This window comes from Oryzias latipes, chromosome 22 (genome assembly GCF_053564925.1).
Source record: "Oryzias latipes strain Hd-rR chromosome 22, Olatipes_Hd-rR_3.1".
Lineage (NCBI taxonomy): Eukaryota > Metazoa > Chordata > Actinopteri > Beloniformes > Adrianichthyidae > Oryzias > Oryzias latipes.
In genome coordinates, this window is record NC_136258.1 from 4,625,365 (window position 1) to 4,648,491 (window position 23,127).

The 23,127-nt window shown below is 40.9% G+C and overlaps 1 protein-coding gene across 2 annotated transcripts in view; it reads left to right on the forward strand.

Moving 5' to 3' along the window:
* The window catches only part of gpr68 (G protein-coupled receptor 68), a 36,005-nt gene that overhangs the window by 12,048 nt on the left and 830 nt on the right, over positions 1 to 23,127 (forward strand). The window contains exons 2-6 of one of the 2 annotated variants that reach the window (XM_011492432.4): positions 16,022 to 16,251; positions 18,843 to 18,992; positions 21,044 to 21,177; positions 21,302 to 21,524; positions 22,037 to 22,217. In XM_011492432.4, coding sequence (XP_011490734.1) covers positions 16,153 to 16,251; positions 18,843 to 18,992; positions 21,044 to 21,177; positions 21,302 to 21,524; positions 22,037 to 22,217 — 787 coding nt within the window. In that variant the 5' untranslated portion in view covers positions 16,022 to 16,152. The remainder of the gene's footprint in view (positions 1 to 16,021; positions 16,252 to 18,842; positions 18,993 to 21,043; positions 21,178 to 21,301; positions 21,525 to 22,036; positions 22,218 to 23,127) is intronic. The other variant, XM_078940672.1, reaches the window with a different exon arrangement.

Here is a 23,127-nt window from a genome sequence, read left to right on the forward strand (position 1 = left end):
TCCTGCAATATCTTAGCTGTTCCTAGCACTGCGCCTTTTTGGACTGAAGTCTTTCCAGGTATCTGTTGTAGCCACTCCTCCAGCTTTGGGGTTACTGCCCTGAGTGCTCCAATTACTGTCACCTTCACTTTCCATGCTTTCTCCAGTTCTTCTCTGAGTCCCTGGTATTTCTCCAGTTTCTCAAGTTCCTTCTTCCTGGTGTTTCCGTCACTCCATAGAGTAAGGCCTGAGAAGCCAGCTCAATGGCAAGAATACGACCCGGGCAATAAACAGCAACGCACTGCCAGTTATCAGATACGCTGCAAGAATAATAAGATGGCCAAAGCTAATCTCACGGATGTTGAGACACGAAACCTCCTCACCATGCATGGAGGGTTCCATCCCAAATCCAGCACCCTGAGACTGTATGCTAGCTGCAAAGAAGGAGGCAGAGGACTAGTGAGCGTAGAAGCCACTATCCAGAATGAAACATCCAAGATCCATGAGTACATCAAGCTCAAGGCCCCTAATGACAGTGTGCTCAGTGAATGTCTCAGGCAATGGAGAGCAGAGGATACAGTGCTGGAGGACAGATCCTCATGGGAGGACAAACCCCTGCATGGGATGTACCACCGGACCATAACTGAAGTGGCTGATATCAAGAAGTCCTACCAATGGCTAGAAAGGGCTGGCCTACAGGACAGCACTGAAGCACTCATCCTGGCAGCTCAGGAAAAAGCTCTGAGCAGCAGAGCCATAGAGGCTCAGATCTACCACACCAGACAAGACCCAAGGTGTAGGCTGTGCAAAGAGGTGCCTGAAACCAAAGAAGTGTTGCAGGCTTGATCCCCGCTCCCCCCAGTTAAACGCCGCCATGGCCCGCAGGCAAGATACCCCACCCTCCCCAGCGCTGCCCCACCAACATGTGAACGCACACGAAAGCCTCCGTGATGGTCAGAGGAGCCGCAGGCGTCCACCGGCACCCACCGTGGACCAGTATTGTGGACCAGCAGCCCACAATTCACTAAGCACGAATGAGGAGTGAATGAATAATGGACACTCATTGTAAGCACTTTGAGATAAATCCAATCCATTATTAATATAATAATAATTATTATTATTATTATTATTACATGGAGCGCCACAACCAAGTGGCTGGAATAATATACAGGAACAGATGTGCAGAATATGAACTGGAAACCACAAGTGGTAGAGAATGAGAGGGCAAAGATCCTGTGGGACTTCCAGATCCAGACTGACAGGATGGTAATGGCGAACCAACAAGACATTGTAGTAGCTCACACACCAAAAAAGTGTGGGCACCCCTGATCTAGTTCCTGCTGAGTGCTTTTTCTCACCTATTTGTCTTCCTGTCTGCGTTTCCTTTTCAGCTCTGTTATAAATCACACATTGCTTTTGGAAATATTTAAGATGTGTGCAGATGGGGAGAAGTATCTGTATACAACACCCTTAATGCAGACACTCATAAATAATACAGAGGAAAATTCCCATTTAGTCCATAACCTCACAGCAGGGGCCTCTTTAATCATCTGGGTGGGGTTTTCCCCATCTCCGAACAAACTGCTCGGCAGACATGAAGTCATGGATGCTGACCTGACCTCTGTCAAAAACAAACCTCTGGAACATCTATCTGTTTTAGTCTGTGAAGATTCTTCTTTGATCAGGTCATGTTCTAACAGGATTCTGTTCTTCAGGCTGGCAGGACTTTAAAGGTCTATCTAAAAGAGGTTTCTGTGTTCATCAAGGTAGCTGATGGGTTCAGGTTATGTACGTGGAGACTGCCTCAAAGGTGTGGGAGAAATGTTAGATCATTCACTGGATCATGGAAAATATTTATGAACTTCATGGCCATTGAACAGAAGAATAATAAAAATACAATGACCTGCCATCAGGGACAGCACCCATAGAAATGTATACAGCTAACCAGTTATGACCCGGAGCAGCAGTCTCTGACTGCTAGACCAGAATGTTTTTGCAGTTGGAAATATTTCTGTGTTTTTGAGAAAAAATTTGACCACCGCCACATGTGAGAAAACTCACCACAATGTAAACACACCTTGAATTAGGTGAACCTGAATTTTGGACATAGTGAACAGCCCCCTCCCCCCAATGATTACATCAAAGCGGGCAAAACCATAAAAAAATAATTAGGGCAAATGGGGCTTCAGAAAAAATATAGTCAGAATTCACTAACAAAACCAATCCATACATTTCGGGAGTATCCAAACAAAGTTTTGAAATTATTATGGGATGGCCAAACGACCTACGGCTTGGCGGTCATTTTGTTGCAAAATGTTAGATTTGGCGATTTTCATGTTCTCCCACAATATACAATGACCCATGGAGTTTGTTGACCTTTGACCTCGGGAAGAGGCCGCCATCTTGAATTAAAAAAAAAACACCTTTAGTGACCATCAACTCTGACCAGGGGGGTATTCCAGAAAGCAGGTTATGCTAGCTCCCACGGTAAGTTTGAGGCTAAGGAAGTTGATAACCTCAGTTTTCGGTTCCAGAAATGGAGGTATGTTTCAGGGAAGGTCAAGTTGCCATAGCAACTCATGCTCTGAACATAACCTGGTCTGGAGCAGGTTTATTGGATGTTGGAAAATTAAACTTTTTTTACTTTGATCTAACTAAGTTATTTGCTTCAGTTAAGATAAATCATTTGTTTGTTAAGTCAGTTTAAAAATAACACACAGTTTTCAGACAGTTATTTTACTTTCATTCAAACTAATTCAATTAAGTAGGTGTAACGTTGGTCCTGCTGTTAGATCGGCACCGCAAGGGATTGTGGGATACCATTTCCCTTGTCTGTCTGGACGGATTTTGGTTTAATTGTGGCTTTTTGACCAAATGTGTTTAGTTGTTTAGCTGTTTTACTGTGTATTGCCATGTTTTGCTGAGTTATTTTGTCCTACTGTGCTTACGTCTCTGCACCGTGAGTAAGAGTGGAGGAGAGGATGATGAGATTATATCGCACCCCTTCTATGTATTACTGTAATGACAATGACGGAAAAGTTTCTAATGAATCTGTGCGCAGCGTCCATTCTTCCCCCCGTCCTTTTTATTGTTATAAAAATGAGCATATCTGCCGGGCCGGCTCATACTTAGACATATGAGAGATCAAGAAATATACTTAATTAAGGGAGAAAAAATATTAATTGAATTGGAGTAATATGACATTTAGTTAGATAAATAGATAAATTTGAGTTGTATAAACAATTATTGAGTTTTATAGATGTAAGAAATTAGGTGATTAAATTTAATTCAATTATTTGTTACCAATAGAAGTAATTCATTTAAGGTGGCAAAATTGGATAAGTTATATATATATGCGTCACAAGGAAAATAGAAATAAGATCAGAAACTCTTGCGTTTACTTTGTCTGTTCTTCTACTACAAGCGGAGACTCTTTCTTTTGATGATGCAGCCGTTTTACTTTTTTATGGACGTATAATCTTCATACGCCATCATTGAAACCTCAGACTCCGTCTCACCGAAGTATAGCGCTTTCTTTTTTTCCACGTGTTTCCATGGTGACTCCAGAACTCGGCGATCCATAGAGAATGTCTTTATGTACTTGACATGCACGTGCATTAACCCAGGGTTACCAAGTCGAGCGTAATTACTCTAACTCATATCTAGTCTTTTGGAACCGACATACCCAGAGTAAGCAAGTTCAGGCGGATTTCAGCCAGAGTTCAGGCTTAAAGTCAGGCTAGTTTAAACATGCTTCCTGGAATACCCCCCAGGCTGACAGAGACAAAGGGAGGAGTTTGTGAGGCTTCCAATTTACATGGTTTATTTATACATACCAATGTGACAGTTGGCAGTTATTGACTGAGGGACATTCAACAATACCACAATACCACCACCATGTTTGTATTGACTGTTATCACAACTGGCAGTGCTTCCATGGTTAGTGTCTTAAGCAATGTGTTTTTCTGAGACAGTTGATGATGCTGATTGCAATGCTAGCACTTTTAGCCACATTAGCATAACTAGCATAGTTAGGATTATAAGCATCTCAAGCACGGTTGTGTCCGAATACCTCTCCTACTCACTGCATAGTGCACTACAAAGTGCGTTTGCCATTTTGTATTGCTGTCCGAATCTACAGTTCCAAAATCCAGCGCCCTAGAAATTCCCAGAAGTCTCTGAGAAAAAACCAGCGGGCATCGATGCTCACTAGTGCTGAAATACAGACCACAATTTATTGGGTGGAACAATTTTTGCCAAAAAAATGTATTTAGTTGTAATTTTTTATAAACCATCAATGTTTTTATATTCAGAAGACAGTGGACTCATAAATAATTGTCACAACATGCCCATATTAATCAGATTTTAACTTTGTGAAATTGATGACGTCATTTCCGCCGTTTGAAAAAAAAAAGACGTAGACCAATCAGACCAATCACTGACTATTGACATCCTCCAACATGGCGGCGTCCGTATTGCAAAAAAAAAAAAAGACGACTGAATACTTTTCATTGTGTTTGAGCTTGAAGTAAACCATTTTCCAAGAGTGACATCACAATCACTGTGTCCATTTCTTCTATGCAATCAATAGTTGAATATTGTATCAGATGTTTCATTACCTCACATTTGAGTGTCATAATTCCCACACTGGGTTCAGGGATGATTCCGGGAATTTTGCATGCAGTCTTTTTCAGTGGGATATGACTCAGCCATTCACAATGCCTAAATTACAACTTGGTGCTGTTGCCATGACTACCATTGTCAGGTCAGTTATCCAGAAGAAGGAGCAGAATTCCAGATGCCCGAGGGAAATCTGATATTGATCACAGGGTCATTTGTTGACCATACAGCTCCATAGATTGCTTTAAAACATGCCTGTGGCTGTTAGCATCCAGCACCTCACACATCCACCAGATTAACTCTGGTTCAATTAGGGACTTCAATTCACTCCACTGCTTTTAATAAAGATATTTCCTAAGTGACCTTCTAATGTGTAACCTGCACTTCAGAAGCTCAGAGGTTACAGTGAGTCCAGATTTGAAAGTGCAGAAGCATTCCCCTTTATTCTGGAAACTCCAAAGCGTCACATCCAAAGGATCAAGGAAAAATGACCAGCAGTCTCTGACTGAAATTTTTTTCTAGAAAATATTTTTAATCTGAAATGTTTGGAGGAGAAGTTTTGTTTTGTCACTCAGGCTTCAGTTTTCCACGGTGACCTTTCTGCACTGAGACAGAATGAGCTCTGGGCAAAGCAGCAGCAGAAGACAGTCTGCTGAAGTGAGTGATGCAACGTCCAGACTGCTCTAGGAAATCTGAATGGGACTTCTTTTTTTCTGAACACCCCCACATTATTTCTCTGGGAACTGCAGTCTTAGGATTATTGCTGATCATCTTAACAAACGTACAGTTCACAGAGAAGTGAAGCTCCTGACTGACCAGTCATTGATCTTTTCGGTTGTTTAACATTTTACATTTTCCTCACGAGTCTCTTTAAGTCCTTTCTGAATGTTTCAAAAAGTAAATTTATGCTCTGCCGTACTAATTCTAAATTGAAGACTGAGAATTACTATCATTTATTCTCATTCTGTTATGTTTTACGTTCGTGAAAAACAACTTTTTTCTCACATGAAAGATGGAATCAATCCTGTTTGTGCTGTTGATTGACACGTGGAAATACTTCCTACAGCCTTTCACTGAGTTTCTTACAAGCTGTGCTGTTGATACTGAAATAATAAAATGTAAAAAGCGTATACAATTAAAACAATTACCTAGATATAGTTGGGAAACACATATAAAGAACAGAGCTGGAGGTAGCGGAGACAAAGATGTTGAGGTTCTCTTTAAAAGTGACCATTGTGGAGAGGATCAGGAATGAATCCATCAGAGGAACAGATCACGCTAGATGTTTTGGAGATAAATGCAGGGAAGCAGGACGGAAGGAGGACACAAGTGTGGTTGACGTTAATGAAGAGGATGAAGGGCTAGTTGGAGGTGAAAGATTTGCTTGGACAAAAGACAAAGATTGCAAATCTGGCGAATTTTTGTCTTATTTTCAGACAGACTAAATATATGCTGTTGGTAAAGACTCATGGACTTCAGGGGAACACCATTTTTTAGGCGTTTCATTATCAGATGGATCTACAAGTGCAAGTCGGGTTTCCCGAGGAGACGTGTTTCTACTGAAACACCTAAATGTTTTTTCTGCAGCTCCCTCCTGCTTATAGCAGCTCTGCAGTGGCTCCTGGGAGTCTGACTGTCTGTAGTCTGACTCTTCATAAAAAGAACTTTCAATGACAAGCATATAGTTCACCACCAAACCAGGAGACTCAAAACATCAAGAAAACATAGTGTATTGTATTTTCGTATCAAGGTGTGAAATTGATGGACATCTCATAAACTCAGGAAGTTGACTCACTTCAGTCAGAGACGGAAAAAACATCGCTGCAGGAAAGAGCTTTCACAGATCTTGCCTCCCACCAGCTATTAGACTCTACAGCATCTCAGAGACACTGGAAACTTCTTTGTGTTATTTATTGTATCTTAGTGTTATTATTATTGTTATTATTGCATTTTACTGCTACCTAGCGAAAGTCTTCAGCCCCCTTGAACTTTTCAACCTTTTGTCACATTTCAGGCTTCAAACATAAAGATATAAAACTGTAATTTGTTGTGAAGAATTAACAAAAGGTGGGACACAATCATGAAGTGGAAGAAAATTTATTGGATATTTCAAACTTGTTTTACAGATAAAAAACTGAAAAATTGGGCGTGCAAAATTATTCAGCCCTTAACTTTCAGTGCAGCAAACTCTCTCCAGATGTTCAGTGAGGATCTCTGAATGATCCAATGTTGACCTAAATGACTAACGAGGATAAAGAGGATCCACCTGGATGTAATCAAGTCTCTGTATAAATGCATCTGCTCTGTGATCGTCTCAGAGGTCCATTTAAAGCACAGAGAGCATCATGAAGAACAAGGAACACATCAGGCAGGTCTGAGATGCTGTTCTGGAGAATTTTAAAGCTGGATTTGGACACAAAAATATTTCCCAAGCTTTAAACACCCCAAGGAGCACTGTGCAAGTGATAATATTGAAATAGAAGGAGCATCAGACCACTGAAAATCTACAAAGACCCGGCTGTCCGTCTAAACCACATGTGTCAAACTTAAGGCCCGGGGTCCAAATGTGCCCCTCCATGTTATTTTAGTTGGCCCACGAGAGCATCAAAGTTTTTAATTTCTTAAAATAAAAATTTTCTTTAGTTGATAACACTTATGTGTTGCTGCAGTTGTAATTGTTCAATGTTTGCACAATGTTTGTGTGGATGCAGAGAAATTGTCACCAAACCATCAGTTGTATGCAAGGCATTGGATACAACATTTTTTGTAAAATGTTACACATGTAATACATGTTCTTTCCAGCTAATTTTATGTCATTTTTCTTTATTCACTTGGACAGTTTGATCATGGGTTTTAATAAGTGGACAAAATGTAAAAGGATTTATGCTAGAGTAACAAGCAAACATATGTTTTCTATGCTGCAATAATTATCAGTTTAAAATGTTACAATAAATAAATAATCAGTTATTTTACATTAAGGAGTAGTTACATTTATTTTTCATTACATTTAGTTGAATGTAAAAGTTAAATCCGGCCCTTTGAGGACAGCCGCTATGCTGATGTGGCCCTTAGTGAAAATGAGTTTGACACCCCTGGGCTAAACTTTCAGCTCAAACTAGGAGAAGACTGATTAGAGATGCCGCCAAGAGACCCATGATCACTCTGGATGAACTGCAGAGATCTGCAGCTGAGGTGGAGAGTCTGTCCATAGGACAGCAATCAGTCATATACTGCACAAATCTGGCCTTTAGGGAAGAGTGGCAAGAAGAAAGCCATTTCTTAAAGAAATCCATAAAAAGTGTCATTTACAGTTTGCCACGAGACACACCAAACATGTGGAAGAAGGAGCTCTGGTCAGATGAAAACTTTTTAGCAACAATGCAAAATGTTCTGTTTGGCATAAACAACACAGCTCATCGGCCCGAACACACCATCCCCACTGTCAAACATGGTGGTGGCAGCATCATGGTTTGGGCCAGCTTTTCTTCAGCAGGGACAGAGAGGATGGTTGGATAAGATGGGAAGATGGATGGAGCCAAATACAGGACCATTCCTGATGGAGTCTGCAAAGACCTGAGACTCTGATGGAGATTTGTCTTCCAACTAGACAATGATCCAAAACATAAAGCAAAATCTACAATGGAATGGTTCACAAAGAAACATCTGTCTGTCTGTCTGTCTGTCTGTCTGTCTGTCTGTCTGTCTGTCTGTCTCATAACTTGTAGTGGATTAGCAGTTTGATGTGTCTAAGCGGTCCTCAGAAATCTACATTTTCTCAATAATCTTTCCGAGCTCAGAAAAACTTTGTCAGGTGAAGTTTCGATGGGCAAACAACTGCTCACATCTTGTGTTAGATTGTAAATAGTTTTCTGTGTCTCCTCCTGCAGTTATCTGACAGAGGATGGAAGACAGAGGCTGCTTTCTCTGCTTTGACTACTTTTAGACCATATTATTACAGTTCCTGCTGCAGAGCAAAGGAATGCACTCAGAGTTTACTGGAGCAGACTTTTGTGACCGCCGCCTCTTTTTTGCAGCAGAAAAAGTAGCTCCATTTTTCTTTGAAAAATTCCGTTGCTGAGTCACACGAGAGTCAAAATTAAGGCGCTTATTTACAAAAACAGGCTTATGGGCTGAGGAAAAGGAAGGCGGGGTGTGCAGAAATGTGACCAGAGGTCCTCAAAAAGAGGTTCTCAATACTCAGTCTGAACAACACATGCAGGTTTGCTTTCTGTCAAATCTCAAAATGGATTACATGAAATCTTTCCACCTTTATACATCTTTGTCATGGTAGGGAGAACACCTCAATGGAAGGGGGGGTCATCTAAGATAGCACAAGGGTTAAGTTGCTTTTTTGTGTTTTCCTTCAGTTCTTCAACGGTCTTACTTAAAGGACTTTATAACTTTATGGCTGGATGATAGAGCAGTTTTAGCTTTCTTGTGGGATACTAAAGTAATAAGCTGACCATGTTAGTGAGGTGGACATGGCACTGAAGGTTGGAGTTTGAAATTGCTTTGGGGTGCTCCGTACAGTGAAATGGAGTCATGCCGGCTTAGACGTAGCCCAGGTCAAAGAGGTCTGTGCCAGGTGTGGATGAGCGGGACGTCCTGATGAAAAACGGGAGACGAGAATAAGGCAAGAGCAAACATGGATCTGAACACAGATAAGTTCTTATGGCAGAACCCACGAAACCAGACTCAACTTTTCACACAGACTAATATGATGTTGACGTTAGGCCTTCAGTCACAGGGACATGCAGGTGGCCCACACAAAAGTTTGAGATCATAGACCAATTGGTGAGCCCATAGAGCAAAAATGTTCATGCACATTTTTTTTCTATGGGGCGGCCGTGGTGCAGCGGTAGGACGGTTGAGCCATGGTCATAATATTACAGGCTCAATTCCCGCCCATGAGTCAAGGTGTCCTTGGGCAAGACACTGAACCCCATCTTGTCTCTGGTGGGAGGTTGGCCCCCAGTGTTCAGCAGCAGAGTCGCCACCGGTGTGTGAATGTATGGGTGAATGGGACTGTGACTGTAAAGCACTTTGGGCCTTGAAGAAGGTAGAAAAGCACTATATAAGTAAACACCATTTACCATTTATGGGTATACTGCGGGCAACAAGTCATAGTGTACACTTATACAACATGCAAGGGTGAAGCAGGTGAGACACAGCCACATTGTACAGATTTTTGAACCTCTCTAAATCCTGCACACTGCAAAAGAAGCCCATTAGTGCTGTTTAAGTGATAGGCACAGACTCTTTGGGTGCATCCTGACTGTTAGAGTTTAGGAAAGTAGACAATCTGAGTGTACTGTAGTTTGTGTGGACATCCTGCGGGCTCTTAAGTAATACCGCACACCCTGTGCATGCAGCCTTTGTTCGTGGTCAGAAAGGAGCCTATTCAATAAGGAGAGATTTTGAATGTGTGATTGAAAGATTTAATAGTGTAGCATGAATAGTCAGTAGTCTTTAGCAGCTGGGCTCAGGGCCGGATACATCTTGCATGTTTGTGATGACCTTAGACAAAGTGAAGAGACCTCAGAGACCAGACGCTGATGGTGGTTCAGGCCAGACCATGCCGAATTGAAGAGCCAGGAGGAAAACAGGGTGGAGGTGGGCTGGCAAAATGTCTAAGCTTTTGGCTCATGAGTGACATGTAGAGTGATTAATCAACAACCCAGCATACTTGAAGAAGATGAAATTCTTCCTTATTGAAATTGCGCCAAAGATTCACTTTACGATGGTCCATTGTGTGATATAAAGATTCCATACGACATCATGACGTGTGCATCATAAGTGCAAGCAACTTGAATTATCCTTACGAATAACTCACAATACACGTACAACATTTACGACAATGGTACGTTCCATTTTTATGACTTCCCATAAGGTGCCTGCATAAGCCTTAAAGGATCTGTACGTTTTTTCAAGTGTTCCGAGTATACTCTATGTACAAATCGGGGGTTCATTGAAAGTTCAAAAGGTTGAACTTCTTCACTCTTAATCACAGCAATGACAGCAGTGACCAACCCGGACCTGAATTTGATAGTGACTTGTATAGGCATCCTTTTCAAAACACAGAAGTACTGACCTTTATCAACAGAATCATGGAGGACAAATTAATAATTTTGTTTTGTACCTAGCTGGATTGAAACCAAAGATGAACATTTATAGGAACAAAGCTGTGAAAACAAAAATCCTGGAGCAAGATTTGGAGGATTTGCACAACTTTGACTTTTCAAATCAACTTATATCACACTGTAGTTAGCAGACGAGCTCTAGTAAACAGTAAAAAAACAAAAGAAGAAGAATCCCATACCCTGCCGCTTTGTGTGTGTCCAATATTAACACCACCAGCTAAATGTGTCCTTGAAACCGTGAATAAAGGTTCTTGAACCCGGTAGTTGTGAAGGCAGCTTAACTTTATTGCTGCCTTCACACTAAACACGATTCTTGTGTCAGGGGCGCCCACTTTCAATGTTAAGTCAATGGTACAGACACGATCTCAGCGATTTGGCCGGGCGGTGCGGCGCGGCCAGAGTTGAAATATCTGAACTTTGGTGTGGTCGCCGCATCCCATCTAGCAATCAGGGACTCATCTTTGGACACATGAAATGTTCAGTGACTCGATCAGCTCGTAGGATTAGCTGTTCTGACACCTGGAGGCTGGCTCGCGGCAGCCTGTTCAGGTCTCCTGACAATAAAAAAGGTTTTCTAATTTTATTCTTGTTTTTCTTTTTCCCCTCTCGTTTTATTGCGGGACACAGAGACACAGAAACACCACGGACGCTGGTTGTCACTCAGATGCGGCTCCTGCAGCAGGAGTGTTTCGGGAGAGTCTCTGAATGATCACATGAACCCAAACATGAGATGTGATTAAAAAACTAGTTCTGATCTCTAAACATTCTCTTTTATCTTCCATGCATTGCGAATGAGATATACACAGACCCCTCTGCATGTAGCGATCAGGCTTTAAACATGTGGTGGTAGCTCTTCCCACATGTGGCTGTGGTGTCAAGCTTATGAACAGATTAGGAAAAGTGTCGAGCAGCAAATTCACAGCGTGGCGAAGAAGAGGTGGCCAACAGTAATGTGACGCGCGAATCGCGTTTGGTGTAAGCGCAGCTTCAGTGGTCCTGCTATTATTGCTCACATCCATTGCACAGTCAATGCGTCGCCCATTGACTGTATACCAGGAGACCCAGATTGGTGGAAATGTCAAATCACCTGAGCCCAGGCTGTGATTACACTGGCTGGCTGCATGTCCACACAATGTAACGTAAACAGAGAGTTTACTTTTTTGTGATGTAACTGTAGCTAGCGGTTAGCCAGCGGTAAGCTAGCGTCAGTTTTCATTCAGAATTTACCAGTCTTTACTTCAAGAGTCCCCACCCCCCATCGCCCTGATAAGTGGCTGTATGAGGAAGGGGGGTAAGTCGGGTACAGCTGGCAGACAGACCCCCGATTGGAGAACTACCCGTCCCCCAGCCCCAGGGGCTCCATCGCAACAAGAGCCATCCGCCCCAGGCCCAACACCCCCTCCCAAATAGAGAGAGGAGCCAAGAAATAGTTGGCCTCAGGGACAAGCCCAGGCCCCCGCACCTAAGTGCTGCCCCAGCGACAGCTCTGGTTGGGCACTGACAGGACCGAGGCAGCAGTGGCTTTTTAAGCAGTTTTTGTAGCACATCTTCAACACTGTTTATCATTTTTCTGGGGTTTTTGGGGTTTTTCTTACCACAGCTTTTACAAAGACGTCAGCTTTATGCAAAGTTTTTCATGTTTTTTTGTTTTTCACACTTGTTTTGACTATCTTAAACTTTAATTAATGTGGCACCAACCTTGCACAAATTTACTACAGAATTTTTGAATTTAGCATCAGTGCTAAATTGTACTTCAACATCTGTCAGCATTCACACACGTGTTTTTGAAGAAAATGCAATTATTCTAGTAAAGTATTTAGACTGTAACTGATTATGTTACGTAGACTTTCACACATTTTTTTAAGTGACGCATGTAAAAGAAAAAAGTTTCCTTAGTTTGCAGTTGCGTCAAGAGGAAATGCTGATGTGTTGAGGAAGTTGCACGTCAATTGTCCTAAGATATCCTAAGATAAAAGTATTTGAAGTGCTGCAGTGAGAGTCTGTTTCTTTTAACACCAGGGGAAGTGAAGGGTGAGTTTGGATCACTTGTTTCTTTGGGAACTCTGACAGCTCAACATTAACTAATGAGGAAATTTGACACTTTATGCTGTCTTAACACATTATCATTAGACGACCATCACTTCCTCATTGTTTTCACCCGCCGCCACAGTCTTAAGTCAAATTTGAATTGTTCTTTTTTTTAGTTCTGTATTTAACTTACACGTTGGGTGAATTTTCTTTTCTTTTCTTTTTTAAAGGAATTTTTTTTCTACATTTTTAATGCTTGATTTATACAACACTACAGTTTTAATATGGAATGTTAAACCTTCTTACAACTTTACTAAGAGAGAAAGAAAAACAAGAAAAACCCTCTTCATCCTGTAACTGAGCATGTTTCCATCTCTGAACGAAACCTCCAACTCACCACAGTCTGAAAACCTGGGAAAAACAGCCCAACTAAAACAACATAAAGGGTGACTCACTGCTCAGAAAAAAACTGCTTTTTAACAATTGAAAAAATATTTGATTTTCAAAGGTTTAAGTCTAAAGCAGTAGTGCGTAACCTGAGACTCTGGAGCCACATGCTGCTCTTTTATCCCTTCATTGAGGCATTTTGGCTTTAATGAAAAATGCTAACAAAATAAATAAATACCGGGCTTGTAATTTTGCCTGGTTTGTTTTCGAAAAGTTGTTTTTTTTCATTAAAATTTAAACAAGATAACTGAGCAAAATGATTCATGTAAAGCACATATTCTGATGTACTGAACAGTCTAGTTCCTGTTCACAAGCAAATTTCTGCTTTTGCATTCAAAGATGAAAAAAAAGATTTTACAACGATGTTGTCATGTTAATATTCAATAGTAAGAGGAGAGGAACACCACATAAACATAAATAAAGTTTTTTTTTTCCACCCACAGTGAGGTGGGAATTTGCAGCTCTTGTTTAGGTCAGTAAGAAACTGGACCGAATGGCTCTTTTATTGTGAAAGGTCACAGCCCCCTGGTCTAAAGACTTTCTTTTTCCATCGCCCTCTGAGTTTCCCCCTAAACACTACTTTATTTGAAACTCCTGTCATTCTTGTTTTTTTTTTGCTCCAACTTTTTTCAGAAGTATTGAAAAAAAATTTTTTCCAGTGAGTTTTAGTAAAACCTAGTAATAGTATTACTTTTTTGACTTTGTGTGTTAAAAGGACAAATATTTCCTCATAAAAGACCAAACTCACATTCATGTATTTCTGATATATTAATGCAGTGTTTTTCAGCCTTTTCTGAGCCACGGCACACTTTAACCTTAAAAAAATCCCGCGGCACACCAGCATCCAAAAATTAAAAAGAAAAAAAAAAAAAAAGGAGAAACTCATAGTCTGTATTGATCTACAGCCCCTCCACAATCTCACATGCATTTTTGAGATAATTGTTACAGCTGGAAACTGCAGCTGTTTTTTTCTAAAAGATGTAATAAAAGTTAAGTTAGAAGGTTTAAAAACTGTTTGAAGTGTGTTCGTTGGTTTCAAGACGTTTAACGACAGATCTCCTTGTGCGCTGTCACTCTCACAACCCAATGCATCATGGGAGATGTAGTGCATAAAACGGCCGGAGATCGGTTTTTGGAGCCTCATTGTTTTGTTCACTTGTTCCAAGGTCTGACACCGGATTCTGTGGAAAGCTACAGCGCTAAAGACGAGCTTTAGCTGGTATTTTTGTTAGAACTGAGCGACTTTACGAGCTAAATCGGGACAAGGAAGGGAAGACTTTAACCACTTCTGATTGGTCAGACTGATGACATGTGATTAAGCCCCCCAAGAATGATTGGTGGAGACAGTGAAGGGGCGGGACTTTTCCAAAATACAGCCGAAGCTGCAGCTGAATCGCGGTAACGTCATTCTTATCAAAATGTCTTTAACCCTTGTGCTATCCTAGGCACTTTACCATTGGGAGTTGGGTCATCTAGACCCACTAGACAGCCCTCTGATGCTTTTTTTCAATGATTTGTCAACCTCACTGGTGTCCATGGATTACATGTAATCTTTCCACCTTTATCCACCTTTGTCATGGTAGGGAGAACACATCAATGTAAGGGTGGGGTCATCTAAGATAGCACAAGGGTTAATAAAATAAAATAAACGCAAAGAAAAAGTATTTTACGATCTTTTATATTCCTAACTCCTCAGTGTTTTATCAGGGCCTGTTTGGATGAACACAGAGCTGAAATCCTGGAGATGGGAAATGTTTTTAGATCAGTTAATGAGGACAATTTCACACGGCACACTTGACCATCTCCCACGGCACACTAGTGTGCCGCGGCACACTGGTTGAAAAACACTGTATTAATGAACACTTTAGTAAACATTTGTAACCCTTGTGCTATCCTAGGCACTAACATTGGAGGTGGGGTCATCTAGACCCACTAGACAGTGCTCTGAACCTTTTTTCTTCAATGATTTGTGATCTTCACTGGTGTCCATGGATTACATGAAATCTTTCCACCTTTATCCACCTTTGTCATGGTAGGGAGAACACGTCAATGGAAGGGGGGGTCATCTAAGATAGCACAAGGGTTAATAAAAAAAAAGGTTAACATGGGTTAAATAAAACAGGGTTAGTTGTGAGCCAGACTGTCAAACCACACAGTCAAAAATAACAAAACTAATCATTTTAAGCCTGTACAACACAGAAAGCTAAATTATGAGGTGTCCTGTAAATACAAATGAGGTATCTCTTTAACTGAGAAGTTGTTATTTAAAATAAGATTTTAATCTTTAACAGTTTAAAGACTAAATATTATTCCAGACTTTTATTCCAAGACATTTTACTGTATGTTAGCTCCTTAAACTCATATTTATAGTGAAGTGATTTCACTTCTCCCGTCTTGTGTCTCCTCTCATCTGAATTAAACAGTTTGATTGATGCCCCGTCCCATGCTAACATGTCTAATTCTTGATTTGGACAAAGTACCCTCAGTGGTTCACTTCAATCAGCTCACTGTTCAGAGGTGAAACCCACCATAGTTTCTGGAAGAGTATAGAACATTTGTAAATGGAAAAGTTTTGTTTATGCTTAGATTTTTCCAGCTTTGTTAACTTTGAAATTATAATTGGATTAAAACCTTTTAAACCATGGAAGCAGCCATTTTACGTGGGCCGTTTTCTTTGTGCAGAGAAACGTATATATGTATATAGATGTTACGCACACATATAAATCTGTATTACTGTCTGTTATAAACTGCTGTGACTCTGCTGACTTGTTCACAGTGAACTATAATGAACTCTCCTGTGTTCACAGGACCAAACAGAGCACAATGAGGGTGGATGCATCCTCAGCTAGATGAAGTCAACGGCAGCAAACATCAGGACGTGTGGGTGCCTGTGAGCCAGCTATGCTATGGTTCCTTTTGGAGGATGAAGTAGTAAACGATGGACTCAAACATGTCTGAGGAAGAGTTGATCAACTGCACCATCAAGCATGATATCCACCAGAATGTCTTCTCCTTTGTGTACATCCTGGTGCTGCTGGTGAGTTTGATACGATTTCCAGCCCAGCTGTTAGTCGGCAGTGAGAATGTGCAGCAGAGCCGGCAGCTGCAGGAAAACTTTCTCTCTGCTGCAGACTTACGCTTCAGCATCCTCTGACCCCTCTCCGTCAGTTTACGATGTCTACCACTTGGTGGCTGAGCTGCTGTTGTTTCCAAACTCTTCCATTTTGTTCTGATAGAGCTGACAGTTGACTGTGGGGTATTTAGACGCAAGGAAATTTCACCACTAGACTTGCTGCACGAGTGGCATCCTATGACAGTTTATTCAACCTATGGCGGCTCTACACTAACTTACTCCCTGGGCGAGTAACCCCACCAGACCCCCCCTCCCGCACACATTCAATTTGACGACATCCTTTTTTGTTCCCTATCTTCTATTTAGCCATTTTACACAAAAACGCATGAATTTCATAAACTCGTATTACATGGGGGTCAAACTAAGTCGCACAGGGGGCCTAAATTAAAAACACGCTTTAGGTTTTGGGCCGAAAGGTTTTTTTTAAACCTTTAATACTGAACTTTTTGAACATAAATATGAATAAAAACAGGATGATTAATCCAGAATAACTCAAGTTAAACCTTAAATAATGTCTAATATTTTGCTCTCCATAAAAATATATTCTGTCAAAATTATACAAATATGAAGATGCTGCAGAACAAAACAAATGAAGCCTGGAAATATTAATAAGAAATTACAAATCAAATTATTCTGTTTTCTTTGCTCTTTTATCATTTTTTGGACCTGGACTCCTGCATCATTTTTAGCAATAATTTCTGGGTGTGTAACGTCCTGTGTGTGTCTTTGTGAAACATCAGAGGGAGAGGATCTAAAAAAAAACTTATTGTGATTAATATGTTTAGGTCTTATAAAACATTAAAAACTAAATCATAGAACTCATCAGTGGGATTACAAAAATATTTGGCATTTCCCTAATTTTGTGCAACACCCACAGTAGAAATCCTCCAAAAAACCATCCATTCATAAAAAATGGTCTACACCCACCACCCCTCCCCTGCGAGTGTTAGATAGAAAAAGACTCCCAATCACCTGTTAGTGTGATTCACCCAGCCACTGGTGAGTTGCGCCCCCCTCTTGAATTTTTCGACTTTGTTCCAAAGACTACCTCAAAGAGATGTAGACGCAAGTGTCTTGCAGCAGAGGGCTGTGGTCACGTCCATGTTGGGTCTGCTGTGTTGGAGCAAGGAATTGTGGGAAATAATGCCCATTGCCTGCTTTGGTCAAAATTGGGTTGAGCACGGGTTTTTCTTCTGCCTAATTCCTTTTCGTGTGGCTGTTTTACGTTATTTCATTCTGTTTTTTTTTTTGCACAATAAGTGTGGAGAGGGGGGAGGATGAAGACATGGGTGTGATGTTCAGTGTCTGATGTGTCAAAATAAAAGTGTAAAGAACTGGGGGGTATTCCAGAAAGCAGGTTATGTTAGCTCCCACGGTAAGTTTGAGGCTAAGGAAGTTGATAACCTCAGCTTTCGGTTCCAGAAACAGAGGTAGTTTTCAGGGTATGTCAAGTTGCCATAGTAACTCATGCTCTGAACATAACCTGGTCTGGAGCAGGTTTAGTTGAAGGTTAGTTTGTTTACAGAGAGGTGAAGCAGCATGGCGTGTCCATTTGAAGATGATTTAGTGGATGAAGAAGCTCAGATAATACTTTTTCCACCATGAGAGGGTGATAAGACCACATATGGATGTTGGAAAAATAAACTTTTTTACTTTGATCTAACTTAATTATTTGCTTTAGTTAAGATAAATTAATATTTTAGTTAAGTCAGCTTAAAAATAATACATAGTTTTCAGACATTTTACATTCATTCAAATTAATTCAATTAAGTAGGTGTAACTTTGGTGCTGCTGTTAGATCGGCACCGCAAGGGATTGTGGGATATCATTCCCTTTTCCTGTCTGGACAGATTTGGGTTTAAGTGTGGCTTTTGACCAAATGTGTTTAGTTGTTTAGCTGTTTTACTGTGTTTTGCCGAGTTATTTGTCCAGTTATGTTTAATTCTTTCTGCAGCATGAGGAAGAGGATGATGAGTCTTTATGTACCTGCTGCGCACGAGCATTAACCCAGGGTTACCAAGTCAAGCGTAATTACGCTAACTCATATCCGGTCTTTTGCAACCGACATACCCAGAGTAAGCAAGTTCAGGCGGATTTCAGCCAGAGTTCAGGATTAAAGTCAGGATAGTTTAATCTTGGTTTTCTGGAATACCCCTCCAGGACTGGGTTGTCAGAGGCTATATGAGACGCACACCATTGGGAGATTTTATAGGGAGTGGGAGCTTATCCCCACTACCACCCCAGTTGTAACAACCTTGAAACCGATGCCACCGTGTGCCACTACAGTGAGAACAAACCTCAAGAGTATCAACCATCAAAGACCAAGCAGCACTCTCCCGAAAGAATTTAAAAGTGAAGAAGCAGATGAGGAACTAAATGTTCTTCAGATTTGCCTGAAACCTTCTGTTTTGGGGTTGACCTCCTGGACTCAGGGGTAGAATGTGCACATTTGGTTACAACCCTGAGGGATTGTTCAGTCAAGTGTCTCGTTGCAGGTTGGCGTGCCCTCGAACCTGTACTCGCTGTACCACGGAGCTCAACAGCTGAAGCAAAAGAACGAGTTGGGGGTTTACTTGATAAACCTCACCGTGTCCGATCTGCTGTACCTATTCTCTCTGCCTCTGTGGTTGGAGTACTTCTTCCGGGTAACGTACCTGCCTGCCCTGGGGGGTATTCCAGAAAGCGGGTTATGCTAGTTACCCCAGTAAGTTTGAGGCTAAGGAAGTTGATAACCTCAGCTTTCGGTTCCTAAAACAGAGGTTTGTTTGAGGGTATGTCAAGTTACCATGGCAACTCATGCTCTGAACATAACCTGGTCGGGAGCAGGTTTAGTTGAAGGTTAGTTTGTTTACAGAGAGGTGAAGCAGCATGGCGTGTCCATTTGAAGATGATTTAGTGGATGAAGAAGCTCAGATAATACTTTTTCCACCATGAGAGGGTGATAAGACCACAAATGGATGTTGGAAAGATAAAGTTTTTTACTTTGATCTAACTTAATTATTTGCTTTAGTTAAGATAAATCAATTTTTGTTAAGTCAGCTTAAAAATAATACGTAGTTTTCAGACATTTTACTTTCATTCAAATTAATTCAATTAAGTAGGTGTAACTTTGGTGCTGCTGTTAGATCGGCACCGCAAGGGATTGTGGGAAACCATTCCCTTTTCCTGTCTGGATGGATTTGGGTTTAAGTGTGGCTTTTTGACCAAATGTGTTTAGTTGTTTAGCTGTTTTACTGTGTTTTGTCTAGTTCTTTTATCCAGTTATGTTTAATTCTTGTGAGAGGGAGGGAGAGGATGATGAGTTTATAAACCACCCCACTGTGCATTGGTGTGGTTTTAACGTCAGAGAAGTAACAACAGACTACAGGTTATGAATCCATTTTGTTTCATTCATTTTATTGTTATAAAAATGAGAATATCTGCAGGCTCAAATTTAGACATATGAGAGTTCAAGAAGTACAATAAATTAAGATGGAAAAACATTTATAATTGAGTTAGATAGACATAAGAAATTAGGTTGAATACATTTAACTCAATTACTTGTTACCAACTGAATCAATTCATTTAAGTTGGATAACTTATATATATATATATGTGTCACAAGGAAAATAAGATCAGAAACTCGTGCGTTTACTTTGTCTGCTCTTTTTCTACAAGCAGAAACTCTTTCTTTTACTGATGATGCAGCCGTGTTACTTTTTTGATGGTCTTATAATCTTATAATGGCTTTTTGACCAAATGTGTTTAGTTGTTTAGCTGTTTTACTGTGTATTGCCATGTTTTGCTGAGTTATTTTGTCCTACTGTGCTTACGTCTCTGCACCGTGAGTAAGAGTGGAGGAGAGGATGATGAGATTATATCGCACCCCTTCTATGTATTACTGTAATGACAATGACGGAAAAGTCTTTAATGAATCTGTGCGCAGCATCCATTTTTCCCCCCGTCCTTTTTATTGTTATAAAAATGAGCATATCTGCCGGGCCGGCTCATACTTAGACATATGAGGGAGGAAAAATATTAATTGAATTGGAGTAATATGACATTTAGTTAGATAAATAGATAAATTTGAGTTGTATAAACAATTATTGAGTTTTATAGATGTAAGAAATTAGGTGATTAAATTTAATTCAATTATTTGTTACCAATAGAAGTAATTCATTTAAGGTGGCAAAATTGGATAAGTTATATATATATATGCGTCACAAGGAAAATAGAAATAAGATCAGAAACTCTTGCGTTTACTTTGTCTGCTCTTTTTCTACAAGCAGAAACTCTTTCTTTTGCTGATGATGCAGCCGTGTTACTTTTTTGATGGTCTTATAATCTTCATACGCCCTCATTAAAACCTCAGACTCCGTCTCACTGAAGTATAGCGCTTTCTTTCTTTTTTTCTCCACGCGTTTTTCATGGTGACTCCATAAATTGGCGATCTATTGAGAATGTCTTTATGTACTTGACATGCACGTGCATTAACCCAGGGTTACCAAGTCGAGCGTAATTACGCCAACTCATATCCGGTCTTTTGGAACCGACATACCCAGAGTAAGCAAGTTCAGGCGGACTTCAGCCAGAGTTCAGGCTTAAAGTCAGGCTAGTTTAAACATGCTTTCTGGAATACCCCCCTGCTGTCTCACCGGGGAATCTTTGGCAGCCACGTCGTGTTCAAGTGTTTGAAGGTGGGTCTGGTGCTCCTCAGGGGGATGACTGGCATCACAGGGAGTGGTTGTGTAACCTGTGTGGTTTCCTGCTCTATGAGAACATCTACATCAGCGTTGGCTTCCTCTGCTGCATCAGTCTGGATCGGTACCTGGCTGTGGTGCATCCTTTAAGGTACTCGTGCAGCAGGTGTTTGGTCAAACTTCCTGTTTAAATCTCCATCTTCTATGGATGATGTCTTCACTTTAGAATCATCTTCCTGGATGACCTTTGTACTTTTTCTGGTCTCCATCTCCAGGTTTACCTATCTGCGCTCCATGAAGGCAGCATGGCTCTTCAGCGCCACCGTCTGGTTGAAGGAGTTAGCTCTGGGTGTGGTTTTCTTTCAGAAAAAAGTGCTGAGCAGAGACAAAACCAACCAATTGGTGTGCTTTGAGCATTACCCCATGGAACACTGGGAGCACCCCATCAACTACTACCGCTTCAGCGTGGGGTTCATGTTCCCGCTGGCCATCCTGCTGGTGAGAAGAAGCTATTATCCAACTCTGTGATTAAATCTGCTTTAGAAAGTCGCTCTCCAGGAAACAGAGCTGATTTTTCTCTGCTTTTCCTGAAAGTGTTTACTTGATTTGAGCGGAAAATGTCCTCCTTGTTTTGTTTTTTTTGGGATTCAGTTCTGTTTGGACCTCTGGGTCTTTTGGGTTTATGAAACTTTGACTGTATTCACTTTACCCCGTTTATTTTGTTGATTCTGTTTGCTTTAATTTTCTGTTCTTGATCTGCAATGCCTCTGGTTAAAGTAAAAAAACAAACAGATAAACCTCAACATTGTTCATAGAAACCTTCTTTTTTCTTTCAATTAATCGTGTATTTATTTTTTCATGGAGATGTCAGGATGAATTTAAACAATCATGTTCTTGTAAAAATAAACAAACTCCTCTTCAGATTGTGTAAATCTAAAAAACTAAACGTTTCATAGATATGGGGGTGGATTGGCCTCAGCCAGGTAACCCATGCGTTTTCCACTGTGCAGGTCAGTTACCTGTGCGTGCTGCGCGCGGTGGGCCAGAGTGTGGGAACTCAGCCGGATCAGAAGGTCAGGATCAGACAGTTGGTCAGCAGCACCATCCTCATCTTCCTCGTCTGTTTCTCTCCGTACCACGTCTTCCTGCTGGTGCGCACGTTGCTGGAGACAAACTGCGCCTTCATTGAAGGTATGTTGAAATGTTTGAGACAGCAGGCTCTGGTGAAGCGTCTGGCCCTGGTCCTGATTTGATCCAGGTTTGGTCAGACCTCTCTCTTCATCTCTGTCTGCGCTCAAACTCTCGAGAGGATCAGAATTCTTGTTTGGTCTCCAGGTCAACTTTAAAGACCCACTCCAATCATTTTTTGGTCTATTTTTAAAGCATTCCCAGTGGACTTTTAATTATGATGAATCAGTTTTTATACAAAATTGAAAAAAACGGTCCTGTTTCCCAGGACATAGTTTCTGGAGAGCAGCAGTAATACTTTAGAAATATCCCTCTGAGTTGGAGCCGAGACTGTTGGTGGGGAGCAACCCCTTCACCCCCACATAGCTCTGTTTACACACTCTTCTGCTAGCTTACAGCCCTTCATACCCCCAACCCAACGGCAAGGAATATTGGAGACATCCATCTGTACAGTTTGGATCCAGAATCCAGCATAACCTTTGTACTATCCTAGGCACTTTAACATTGGGAGTTGGGTCATCTAGACCCACTAGACAGTGCTCTGAACCTTTTTTCTTCAATGATTTGTGATCTTCACTGGTGTCCATGGATTACATGAAATCTTTCCACCTTTATCCACCTTTGTCATGGTAGGGAGAACACCTCAATGTAAGGGTGGGGTCATCTAAGATAGCACAAGGGTTAAATGAAGAAAACAAAGATGTACATGGATCTATTTACCTGTAGGCACACGCTTCATAATGGAGGAGAGCAGGGAGTTTCTTGCCCCCCCCGTGTATTTTTTTACATCACAGAAACACTCTTTTTCAAACAGCATTTTTTGATTCACAAAGTTTTGACTAAAGAAATACTCAGAAATGCAATTTCTTTGCTTGATTTTCTTTTTAAATGTCCTCCATCATCAGTACCATAT